Source organism: Papio anubis, chromosome 9 (assembly GCF_008728515.1).
Source record: "Papio anubis isolate 15944 chromosome 9, Panubis1.0, whole genome shotgun sequence".
Classification (NCBI taxonomy): domain Eukaryota; kingdom Metazoa; phylum Chordata; class Mammalia; order Primates; family Cercopithecidae; genus Papio; species Papio anubis.
The window spans coordinates 12,535,629-12,548,293 of NC_044984.1; the positions used below are offsets into that span (position 1 = coordinate 12,535,629).

The 12,665-nt window shown below is 41.3% G+C and overlaps 1 protein-coding gene across 1 annotated transcript in view; it reads left to right on the top strand.

The window, feature by feature from the left end:
• Nucleotides 1–2,011: 2,011 nt before the first annotated feature.
• The window catches only part of FAM234B (family with sequence similarity 234 member B), a 37,385-nt gene continuing 26,731 nt past the window's right edge, over nt 2,012–12,665 (top strand). Inside the window, exon 1 of the mRNA XM_003906028.5 lies at nt 2,012–2,254. Coding sequence (XP_003906077.2) covers nt 2,218–2,254 — 37 coding nt within the window. The 5' untranslated portion in view covers nt 2,012–2,217. The remainder of the gene's footprint in view (nt 2,255–12,665) is intronic.

Here is a 12,665-nt window from a genome sequence, read left to right on the forward strand (position 1 = left end):
TATATCACAGAAGAAAGTACTCTCCTGGAATATACCTTTTTACTAAGAAAAGGAGACAGATTTTTCTTCTTTCTTCCTATCCTGTGTGACCTGGCTATGCCTTTCCACCCAAACTTTCTCCTAGAAACTCAAGTTCTTGTTCTGCAACTAAAATGAACATTTTTCTACATCCCTGTCACATTCACAGGTTACTTTTCTCAGTCTTCATATTTCAGGAATGTGTTTCATTTAGTTAAACTGATATCAGGCAAGCTACTACTGGCTCATGGTAACTTGTAGTGTTGCTCCTCTTAGATGACCTACATAGATGTAAAATATGTTTTTTAATCATGCCTCTAGAGATGTGGCAAGCTATAGAAATTTTGGGTATTGTAGAATGCTGAAAGAATTAATAAATAAATACATTACTAAACCATTAAATTACTATGAAATGTATTATTTGTTATTAAGTTACAAATTCTAAATTGTTAAAACATTAAGAAATTATTGATAAAAAGAGTGAACACTTAGAAAACACTAAGTACCAGGCACTGTTGTAAGCACTTTCCACGTATACATTTAATTCTCAGGAGAACTCGATAAACTAGAAACTGTTTTGTCCCCATTTTGCAGGTGAGAAAATTGAGGTGGGGAGAAATTAAGCAACTAACCCTCTGCCTGGCATCTAGGAAATGAGGGAGTCGGGATTTGATCTCCGCAGGCCTGGCTCCTGGCTCCAGAGCCTGTGCTCTATCAGAGACAATGACATTTTTTTTTTTTTCCCGTGGGAAGAAAGGAGGTGAGACTGATTGCTGGAGACTCTCAGATTACTCCCACAGGATAGTCCTGTCTGCAGTTTCTCACGGGAATTAGGCAGCCTGCAAATGAGATTATCTTGGAGCTTTTGTTGTGACCCTCAGAAGTTACATTACCTTTCTATTTCTCAGCTTTCTCTTAAATAAAACAAGGAGAGTGGGACTAGATGGCCTCTAGGATCTGTTCCAGTTCTAAGATAACATAGTATTAGCATCCCTGCACTAAAATGCTGATCTCTTGCTTGTGGGACAGCAGCAAGTCAGTTCTTCCTTCTACACCACTGTGCCTGGTCCTGAGGCAAGCCAAGTTCAGAAGGCAGAGAGGGCCCGGGTGGTGTTTGCATTTTCCGCAGTGACCTCAGTGGGTGTTTGGGCAACAAAGGTATTCACATTCCACTCGGTAGCTAGAGAGGAACTCACAGGTATTCTCTATGTAAAAGTAAGGATCCTGATTCATTTGGCAGCTGCTTTGATTTTTTTTCTTTAATTGAAAAAAAGTACATTAAATTTGGGAAATACTATTCTAAGCTGAAGTTCCTATATTCAAATGGAAAAAAGTTGTGGAGGGATGAAAGAGATTTCCAGAGGGACAAGGAAGACAAAGTGGGGGAAAACTCAGAGAGCCAAGGAAGGAGGGATTCCTGGGCATCGGCCTCCCGGCAAAAGTCATTCGGGCAAAGCTGGGGTGATTATGGGGAGTGTGGAGATGCCTTAAAGGTCAAGCATTGATATCTGAGGAGCTGGAGATGCTGCATCTATTGGATGTGTGTACATAGTCAGTTGCTCCTTCTACACCCTTCAACTAGAAGCTGCAGCGTAGGATGCTGAGTAGACACCTGTAAAGAACTGGGAGCAAGAAATGAGGGTTCCAGCTAATAGGAAACTTCAACCTCTACCTAAGAAGCATAATAGAAACACTCTTACTAGGTGCCTACTGTGTGCTGTGTGTTTTAAACAGGTCATATCATTTAATTCTCACTGCAAGCCTCAGAAGTATGTAGTATGCCTTTAATTTAAAAAAAGCAGCTGCAGCTCAGATGCCCCAAGGGACTTGCCCAAGATGGCCCAGCTAGTAAGTGATGCAAGCAGGATTCAAATCCAGTCTGCCTGATTTCAAAGCCCACGTACATTGCACAATCCACACCTCCTTAAATATCTCGTTCGAATCATTTTCACTGCAAGCTTACGGGGTATTTTCTCCCCATTTCACTGACAAGGCAAGTGAGACTCAGAATGGTGAGGTGACCTGCACAGGTAGGGTGGAAGAAAAGCCTGCGGAGCTTGTACTCGGGCTTGGCTTCCCTCGGCTCTGTCCCCAGCAAGCGGGTCTCACCTTTCCCGGTGCCAGCCCGGCGCACCGCCCGCCCGGAACTACGCTTCCCGGCAGAACCCGGGCGTGCGCACGCGCACCGGGGCCTCCGCCATGGCGACCGTGCTGTCCAGGGCGCTCAAGCTCCCGGGTAAGGAGTCGCAACCTTGCGACCACCCTGTCCCCGCCAGTGTTGGAATAAGGGGAGGCGAGGCTCTGGGGTGAGGCCGGTCGGGCCTTGGCCTCAACCGAGACACAGCTGCAGGCGCCCAGTGGCGAGGAGGGTGCAGTCCCTGGGGGCTGGGGTTCCTGTGCCACCAGGGGGCGAGAGGGGCGTCCAGCGGGGCAGGGGTCGCGGGCGCCGGGCGAACGCGGAGACGCGCGAGGAGAGGGCGCCGAGCAGGTGTTGTGGCGGGGAGTGTCAGAACGCCGGTCGCCGCTGTCCCGAGGGGAGGCTAGTGAGAGGAGCATCCTTCCCGAGCGCCGCGGACCGGGCACCGCGGGGACTCCGGCGCCTTCTGTCTTGGCTGGACCTGGGCGGGGGCGGCGGGACGGCGAGTGGCCCTCTGTGGATCATCCCCTCTACCTAATGACAGCAGCGAAGCATCCATGAGGCAGGTGGGACAGGTGTTTACGTCCCTTCCTAGTTTACAGAAGACAAAATGAGAGTTATTTGGCTAATTGAATTGTCCCAGGTCTCTCAAGTATTGGGAAAGCTCGGCCTTGAACGTCAGGGGTCTTTTCACTCTAAATCCTGAACTTTTGATTCCACTTGGTAGGTCTCCAGCTGCCGAGATTAAGCATGGGAAATGATTTGGCACCTATAAGTTGAAGATAATGTATGGAATCTTCTTTAAGGCAGCGTTAGGGGTGATGACAACTTCTAGAGCTGATTCAGTACTTCGGGCAGCAGCTCCAAGTTTTTTTTCCTTTCTTTTTTTTTTTTTTTTCCTTCCTGAACCTCCAGAGTAGGATTGTACTGTTAGAAACTTGATATTTTAATAAAAATGTATTTATTCCACCCAAGTAAATTTTAAACATTAGGCTTCAGAAAAACTGATGGTTCTATCTAAATAAGTTTTAAGCATTAAACTATAAACATTTGTTTGCTGATAATTTGTATTAGAGGGAAAAGCAGTTGCTTTCACTGTTATCTCTAGAGAGGGCTCTTTGGGTGTTGGGTGAATAGCTGGTTTGAGATTGCAGGGGGATTACAGGGTCCTTGTTCTCAAGGAGCTTCCAGTTTGCTACCCTGAAGTGAACCTTGCCATTTGGATGACACTGGGTTGGATATTAATTTGCATTTCTGTCCCCAGACTTCATGACCTCAGACAGATTTTTTTTTTTTTATGGGCTCATTGGAACATTGGAAGGAACACTGATAGTATCTGTCTTGGAATGTGTACATAACACTGGAATTAAATGAGAGACATGGCCCTTTACCTGCAGGATTAATTTTTTACTTTGAAGAGAGTAGCCTTGTATATCCTTAGTGTAGAATGATATCCTCCCAGAGGGGTAATAAGATGTCAGACACATTTAGCTTTATTTCTTTTTTTCTTTTAGGGTCCTTTTTTTTAAAAATTTTTATTTCAGTGTAGGTCATTGTTATTCTCTAAGAATGAGAATGCGGGAAAATCTTGCTTTAGCAACTCTTGAGCTCTTTTGTGTTCTTATGCCCCAAGGCTGTGGTGTTATTACTCCCTGGAGTATTAGTTGTAGGAACTGGTTGGGGTTCCCGTAGCCCAGTCCCTGAGCCTGTTTGGCAGGCAGCTTGGCCCTGAACCCTGAGACATGCTTGATACCTTTTTAGGCCCAGATATAGTAGGCATGCGTTCTTTCATGTGATGTGGGTTTTAAGAAAATAAAACCACTTGCACTTTTCCTCGTCTTCTTGCCCTTTCTTGCCTCCACCCTAAATACTATTTTTAGTTTTTGCATTAGGTACAAGTTGTTTTCATATAGCTTTTTTTGACTCCCCTGTAATTGGGGTTCTGAGACTGCTGTCCTGTTTGGGCTACTGTGTTATGTTCCTGTAGTTAACATCCTCACTGTTTTCTTTTTTGTTTTTGTTTTTGAGATGGAGTTTCGCTCTTCTTGCCCAGGCTGGAGTGCAATGGCGTGATCTCGGTTCACGGCAACCTCCGCCTTCTGGGTTCAAGCAATTCTCCTGCCTCAGCCTCCCGAGTAGCTGGGATTACAGGCATGCTCCACAACACCCGGCTAATTTTGTATTTTTAGTAGAGACGGGGTTTCTCCATGTTGGTCAGGCTGGTCGCTAACTCCCGACCTCAGGTGATCACCTGCCTTGGCCTCCCAAAGTGCTGGGTTTACAGGCGTGAGCCACTGTGCCAAGCCCCAACATCCCTACTGTTTTCATGTGTGAGGACGTCAGGATGGAATGGTGGCTGAGAGCATGAAACAGGCTCGGATTCAAATCCAGTCTTTACTTAATTAGTTACTTAATCTCTTTAAGCTTTAGTTTCCTCATCTGTAACAATAACATTATTATGGAACATTCACTCTATGCCACACATTCTACTACATATTTACCTCCTAGGGTTATCTGAAATAGTAAAGGACATGGATGTACTTAGGAGATCTAGTAACCTCTGACATACGTTAATTAGTCAGTAAGTGTTAGCTGTTGTCATCAGCACCATGCTCATTTATGAATGTGATACCTGAAGGAAGGCTTGATGTAATAGTGAGCTCTTGACAGATCTCAGCAGCCTTGTTAGAAAAGAGCAGTTTCGCTAAGCTCAGGAAGGAAAGATGTTTGGCTCACATGCGTAAAATGAGGTTATTCAGTAGCAGAAGGCCAATATGACATTCATAAAGCCAGTAGGACAGCTTGTCTCCTAAGTATATATGTATTTTTTTCCTTAGGCCATTTTATAGTTTGAAGGTCAAACACTGGAGGGAATATCAGAGCAAAATGATTTTTTATGATTTGTTTTATTTGTGTAACTTAGAGTCATTATATGCCCTTGGATAAACTAACCCATGATATGAATTATTTACCTTTAGTTGCAGTAGAGTGTATTGTATAGTATATGTACAGTAGAGTGTATGCTATAGTATCATATATGTTATAGAATAGTGTATGTTTTAGTATATTTCCTGAAAACATTTGGGCATGGTATAATTGCATCACTTTCCTATTTGTGTTTTCCTCTCTACCATTTTGGAAATCCTATTATATTTAAACAGCATCTTTAGTCTTCCTAAGAGGAAAAACAATAGCTGTGGAAAGCTCACTTACAATGATTTGCTGTGAAATCAGTGCCCTCTCCCTTATTCTTTGAAAACCTTTCATTCATTAAAAATTTGGGTGCTGGCTGAAAGTAGCAAGGAAGCGAGTGAGTGTTAAGTGTCTTGGACTTGGAAGCTGGATTTGATGCCTAGCTCCTCAGCCTGAGTAGGACTTAAGGCAAGTTGGCGGACTTCTTTTCCTTCACTCTCTCTTATTGTCTTTCTGTAAATAGAAAAAAAAATTATTTAAGACTTCTGTAATAAAAACTTGCAGTCGGTAATCCTTAAGCTGAAGTTTGTTTTTGCACTATCTGAAAAAAAATTAGTATAAAAGTATTTATTCCTCTGAAAAGGCTGGCCAAGAACTGGCCCCTAGTCTTCTGTAATGTAAAGAAAGCACAGGAGTATGATAACTCTGAGCACTTGTGTGCTTGTCTTTATATTTCGGCGATATCCTGGCTGGGTCAGAATGCTTGGACATCAAATTGCATGTTCTTTCTCTGAGGACTTTTGAGATATTGCTCCACCATCTTTTAATAGTGTGTGTGACTATGGAGAAATCTTTGCCTGATTTTTGTTCCCGTCAGTAGTGACTTGATTCTTTTTCCTTTGGCCTGGCTGCTCATAGGATTCCTTCTTTGTCCTTGAAGTCCTGCGCCTTTACTAGGATGTATTTCAGTATTGATTCTTCTGAATCAGTTTTTCTTGGGACTCTGTGTACTCATTATTCTGCAGTTTTAGGTCTTTATTGTAGGAACTTTTTTTTTGCAATTCTTTAAAATACTGCTTTTGGTATTTTCTTTTCTGTTATCCTCTTCCGTCATGCATATATTGGCTCACCTTTGTTGTCAGTATCTATCACGTTGTTTCTAGTCTTTTTAAAAAGCCTTGACTTTTTTCCTTGGGATCATATGTAGCCAGTACAGACTTTGAGGCCAGACTGGTTTTGAATTGTTACCTATCACTTGCTGTTTAACTATGGGCCAATGTGTTAGTCTGTTTTCGCACTACTAATAAAGACATACTTGAGACGAGGCAATTTACAAAAGAAAGAGATTTAATGGACTTACAGTTCCATGTGCCTAGGGAGGCCTCACAATCATGGTGGAAGGTAAAAGGCACATCTTACATGGTGGTGGCAAGAGAGAGAATGAGAACCAAGCAAAACAGGGTTCCCCTTACAAAACCATCAGATCTCGTGAGACTTATTCACTACCATGAGAACAGTATGGGAGAAACTGCCCCCATGATTCCATTATCTCCCACTGGGTCCCTCCCACAACACATGGGAATTATGGGAGTACAATTCAAGTTGAGATTTGGGTGGGGACACAGAGCCAAACCATATCCGCTTAACTTAAACTTCAAAGCCTCAGCTTCCTTGTCTTGAAAGTGAAGACAGTAATGTGTCTACCTCACACAGTTGTTATGAAGATTTGCTGAGATAAGAATTTTTTTTTTGAGATGAAGTCTTGCTCTGTCACTCAGGCTGGAGTGCAGTGGCACGGTCTCAACTCACTCTAACCTCCACCTCCCCAGGTTCAAACAATTTTAATGCCTCAGCCTCCTGAGTAGCTGGGGTTACAGGCGCCTGCCACCACACGTGGCTAATTTTTGTATTTTCAGTAGACACAGGGTCTTGCCATGTTGGCCAGGCTGGTCTTGAAGTCCTGGCCTGAAGTGATCCCTCGCCTTGGCCTCGCAAAGTGCTGGGATTACAGGCGTGAGCCAGCACCCCTGGCCTGAGATAAGACATTAAAAGGGCTTGGAAGAGTGTAGGATAAGTGTTCAGAACTGCCAGCTGTAGTTATTTCCATTTCATTTTGCTTGATTTTCACTAGTCTGTTCTTTATGTCTCTGACTCTGTTTTCAGCAATATCTGTTCCTTTAGCTGATTCCAATAAGGATTTCTTTTCTCAAATTGGTTTGTTATTTTTTCCAGTGTTTTCCTGAGTGCTTATTTCAGAGAAGACGATTTTCCTAAATTTCCCAGACTCTGTGGGGAAGTATATGTTCATTATTTCTTCCGTCTTGTGGTGTGATTTGTCCAGCATTTGTTCTTCAGCTAATTGTTTGCTATGTTTCATTGTTACTTCTTTCTTGAATATTCATAGAGCTTTGTGGTATCTTGTGGAATGAGTACTAAACATGGCTCCTTTCTGGTTATTACTCACATTTAAATGGGGCAGTTGTTTGACAGCCTGGCTATTGCCAGAGGGGTGATGTAGGGCAGTTGGAAGCAAGAATGTAATCCAGGCCTGTTAAGTCAGCTGGCTCCCCACCAGCACGCTTCCTGTGTGGATGTCTCTATCCTGGCTAGGACGAGGCTTTTCACAGGACTGTAGGGTGCTGGTTTGGCGTTTCCTTCACTGACTTTGTTGTGCCAGTTATCAATTTATTGCCTGTGAACTCCAAATTCACCTTTGTTGACTGATCTGTGAAAGCGGGTGTGAGCCCTTTTAAATATCGTTTGTCCTGCCTTGGATATTGTCTCTCAGTCCTAGGGGACCTTTTAGAGTTCTCTTCCCATCTTTATGTTTACTCTCCTGTCTTTGCTTAGTAATTTTTTATGTTAAACTTGTCCTCTTTGAACTACTGCTTGGCTTCTGTCTCCTGACTGGGCGTAGTCAGAGTGATTATGCCCGGTGACTTTTCGAACCTGCCTTCCTGACAGTGTGCTTTTTGTGACGATGTCAGCTTGTGCTTTTCCTCCTTCGGTCCTACTTCCCTTTGACTCTGTGGTGTCGAATGGGGCTCATTGGTGCTTCTGTGACCCCAGACTTTGTCTTTCCAAGCAAGCAATTACTGGTTTGGCTGTATTTGTGGAACAAGGGAGGTAGTATAACTTGTTGGTTAGAACAACAAGTAGACTCTGCAGTCAGATGCCTGGGTTTGAATCCTGGCTTTTCTTTTGGCTAGTTCTGTGATCTCAGCCATCTTACCTCTCTATATTTTATTTTTCTTGTTGATAAAATGGGGGATAATAATAATAATATCTACCATATGAGGTTGATGTGAGGATTAAATGAATTAACACATGCAAAATGCTTGGATCAGTGCCTGGGACAGTAGGCACTCAATACACTTCCAGTTGTCATCGTCATTATCATCATCATCATCTTATTGTTGTCATGATTATTAATTCTGTGAACTCGGCTCATTGCTGAAGATCTGCAATATATGTGCAATATATATCCACAAGATGTATTTGCCTGCTCTTGCTGAGCTTTCTCAGCTGAGTACAAGTTTCAGTGCATTTGGTTCATAACTTGTGGTTTGGGAATGCGACTGTTTCCTATTTTGTGTTCTATTTTTATTTTTCTTTATTTGTCTTCCTGGTTTTAGGAAGAGAATGTGACAGAAATGCCCACTTTTGCCATCGTTAACTAGAAGCATGTAATCTTGCTAAACAGACCAATTTGACAGCAGCTTTTTTCTCAAGGAATGCTTGCAAATTGTTTTATAAATTTCTTACAGATTTTATAAGTTCCTGGAGCATATGCTTCTCTTCCTGCCTGCCTGTGATAGTACATAGCATGAGAAAAGTGAATTTCCTTTAAATTGTTTTGCTGGGCAGCATTTTATTAATGATTTCACTTTGACAAAGGTGCTGTTTTAGCCCGATACGTTTCTTGCAGGGTGGAGACTGACTAGCAAGATTGAATTTGATGTCGATGCTAAATTTTTCACTTGGTGCTAAAAATCCAATTGCACAATTATAGGGTGGCTTAAGCATGTGTTCAAAATGCTTGGGAGTTTTAATTGAATCAGTATGTGATGTGAATGCCAAGAAAGCTATCAAGATCTTACATTATAGAAATTGAACTGTTGTTTGCTATCTGGAGTAGATAGGAAATAGGTCTGCCCTCCCTTTCTCTGGTCAGACTGTACCTAGGATTGTATCCAGTTCCAGGAACCATACTTTAAAAAGCACAGACGTATCACATTGTGTCCAGAGGAGAATGACCAGGATGTTGAGGACACCTGAAACAATGCTTCTTCAAGTCATGGGTTGAGAGAGGTGGAGGTGTTTGACTTGGAGATGAGAAGAGTGGGGGAGGGCACTGGGAGATACAATGCCAGCACCAGTGATGGCAATGATAATAATAGAAGCTAAAATTTGTTGTGTGACTATAAGCCAGGCACTGAGAACCACACATATATTATCTTATTGGATTCTCATCACAATCGTATGAGCTAAAAAGAATAATTATTCCATTTCATAAATAGGGAAATTGATGCTCAATAAAGTTAAGAAATTTGAGACCACATAGTTCATAAGAGATATAGCCAGGATTTGGCTTGATGTTTGATTGTGAAGAATTGAGCTCTTAAATACCATATCATATGTCTCTTGTGACTGATACCTTTGAATGTTTGAAGGACTTGCATGTGAAAGAGGGATCCCAGAGATTAAAACTGGGGTAGATAATTGGCAACTTCCCAGAAAAAAATTCTGGAATCAGTGTAAAGAATTTTTTTCTAAATTAGAGGTCAGTGTAGCCCTAATACAGGTTACATTCAGGTGTTTGCTAAGTGACTGGTTGGTAGGTCTTTGTAAGTAGCTAGTTGTAAGTTTGGGATGGGGTGGGGATGGATTATGTGATCTTTAAGGTCTCTTGCTGTGCTTTCTTAAGTGACTCTAGAGTTGAGAACTCTGTGTGTGCTTTCCTGTTTTTCAGATACATATAAACATTTTAAATTGTCAAAAAATACATACACCATAAAATTTACTATCTTAACCATTTTAAGTGTACAGTTCAGTATTAACTGTATATGCACCTCATCTCTAGTACTTTTTCATCTTGTAAAACTGAAACTCCATACTTATTCAGTAACAACTTTTCCTTCTACCTCCAGACCTAGGCAACAACCATTCTACTTTCTGTTTCTGTGAATGTGACTACTCTAGATAACTCATATAAGTGGAATCACACAGTATTGTCTTTTTGTGCATGGCTCATTTCACTTAGCATAATGTCCTCAAGGTTCATCCATTTTGTAGCAAGTGTCAGCAGTTCCTTCCTTTTTAGAGCTGAATAATATTCCGTGGTATGTACATATCACATTTTGTTTATCATGTCAGGTGTATTTTAGCTAAAAAACAAAACAAAAACAATCACTTTAAAAAGCATTAGAGTTAATATTATTCTAACAACCCATGGCTCTGTGTGCAAATTATTATGTATAGAGTTATCTGGGATGGTTAGGGAATGGTGTGCCCTAATTTACCAAATAATTTGGTTCATGGAGTAGAAATACAAATTGTAGGAGATTATCTGGAACCTCTACTGACCCCATGCATATTCTGAAAGTACTATTTTGAATTAAGTTTCTAATAACTGATTTATTTTCTTGTAATTTGTGCCTTTTAAAAATCAAATATAATATTTATTGGGCAAAGTGTGTAGCTTTGAAAATAAAAATAAATGGAAATAATTTCTAGTTATTAGGATGACAGATTATTCAGTATTTTCTTTGGATTTTTTTTGAAAGTACTTAATGTTATAATTCTGTGGAATGTTCATTTTAAAAAATCTAAAATTTATTGTTTTTTTAATGTACCAAATACTAAACTTTAACACCACAAGTTTTACTTCCAACATCTGGTATTGGAGAAACCAGCCACCAGTATTTCAACGTAGGTTCTTTCTATTTTCCCTAAGTGTAGCCGGTCTGAGAAATAAAGAGAAAGAGTACAAAGAGAGGGATTTTATAGCTGGGCCTCTGGGGGTAACATCACATATCAGTAGGTCCGTAATGTCCCCTGAGCCGCAAAACCAGCACATTTTTATTAGGGATTTTAAAAGGGAAAGGGGTGTATGAACAGGGAGTAGGTCACAAAGATCACGTGCTTCAAAGGGCAATAAAGATCACAAGGCAAAGGCAAAATTAGAATTACTCATGAGGGTGTATGTCCCGCTGTGCATGTATTGTCTTGATAAACGTCTTAACAGAAAACAGGGTTGGAGAGCAGAGAACCAGTCTGACCAAAAATTACCAGGCTGGAATTTCCCCATCCTAGTAAGCCTGAGGGTACTGCGGGAGACCAGGGCGTGTTTCAGTCCTTATCTCAACCACGTAAGACAGACACTCCCAGAGCGGCCATTTATAGCCCTCCCCCAAGGAATGCATTCCTTCCCCACGGTATTCCTTGCTGGGAAAGTAGTTCAGCAATATCTTCCCTACTTGCACGTCCGTTTTTTAGGCTCTCTGCAAGAAGAAAAATATGACTCTATTCTGCCCAACCCCGCAGGCAGTTGGTTATCTTCCCTTGTTCCGTGAGAATTGCTGTTATTCTGTTCTTTTTCAAGGTGCACCGATTTCATATTGTTCAAACATACATGTTTTACAATCAGTTTGTACAGTAGTGGTCCTGAGGTGATGTACATTCTCAGTTTATGAAGATAATGGGATTAAGAGATTAAAGTAAAGACAGACATAAGAAATTATAAGAGTATTATTAGGGAAGGGATAAATGTCCATGAAATCTTCACAATTTATGATCAGAGATTGCAGTAAAGACAGGCATAAGAAATTATAAAAGTATTAATTTTGGGAATTGATAAATGTCCATGAAATCTTCACAATTTATGTTCTTCTGCCGCGGTTCCAGCAGGTCTCTCCATTCGGGGTCCCTGACTTCCTGCAACAATCTGGTCTCCATATAGTGTTTTATTCTTTCATTTTATTAATTGAACAAACTGAGATATAATGTATGAAATGACATCACCAAGGCCAAGGTGACCCAGAGGTAGACACTAGCATTAGTAATTATTCTTTTCCTCTTTTTAATTAGCTGGGTTATGTGTTTTTTATTTTTAATATTTCCTCTGAACAAAAGATTTAATGATAGAGTTTACATTAGTGATAGATTACCAGATAAAGTCTCCCCAAAAGAAACATTTTCTTGGTTGTTACTTGGTGGTAACATGAAGTAAAGGCATAAAATCATTCAGTCATTGGCAGTGAGGCCAAGGGGTGAGTGGCTTGGGAGAAGGTGTGCCTAGGCCTTTCTGTAATTTCTGTCTCATCTATCCCAAATCAACACTGCAGGCTAAGTAAAAACAAAGTGCTTGCCGTGCAAAGCAGCCTCAAGGCAAGTCCCCTACCTCTGTATTCCAGCTAGATCACCACCCCTCCCAGAATGCTTGCTCAGAAGAGCAGTTTTTGGGGGTAAACACTATTTACTAAAAGATATACTGAAAGGGCCTTCAAATCACAGGATGGTTCTTAGAAGTGAGATTTCAATACATCTTCAGATGAACATTCAGTGTTCAACTTTCTAAGTTGTTTCCATAGAAACA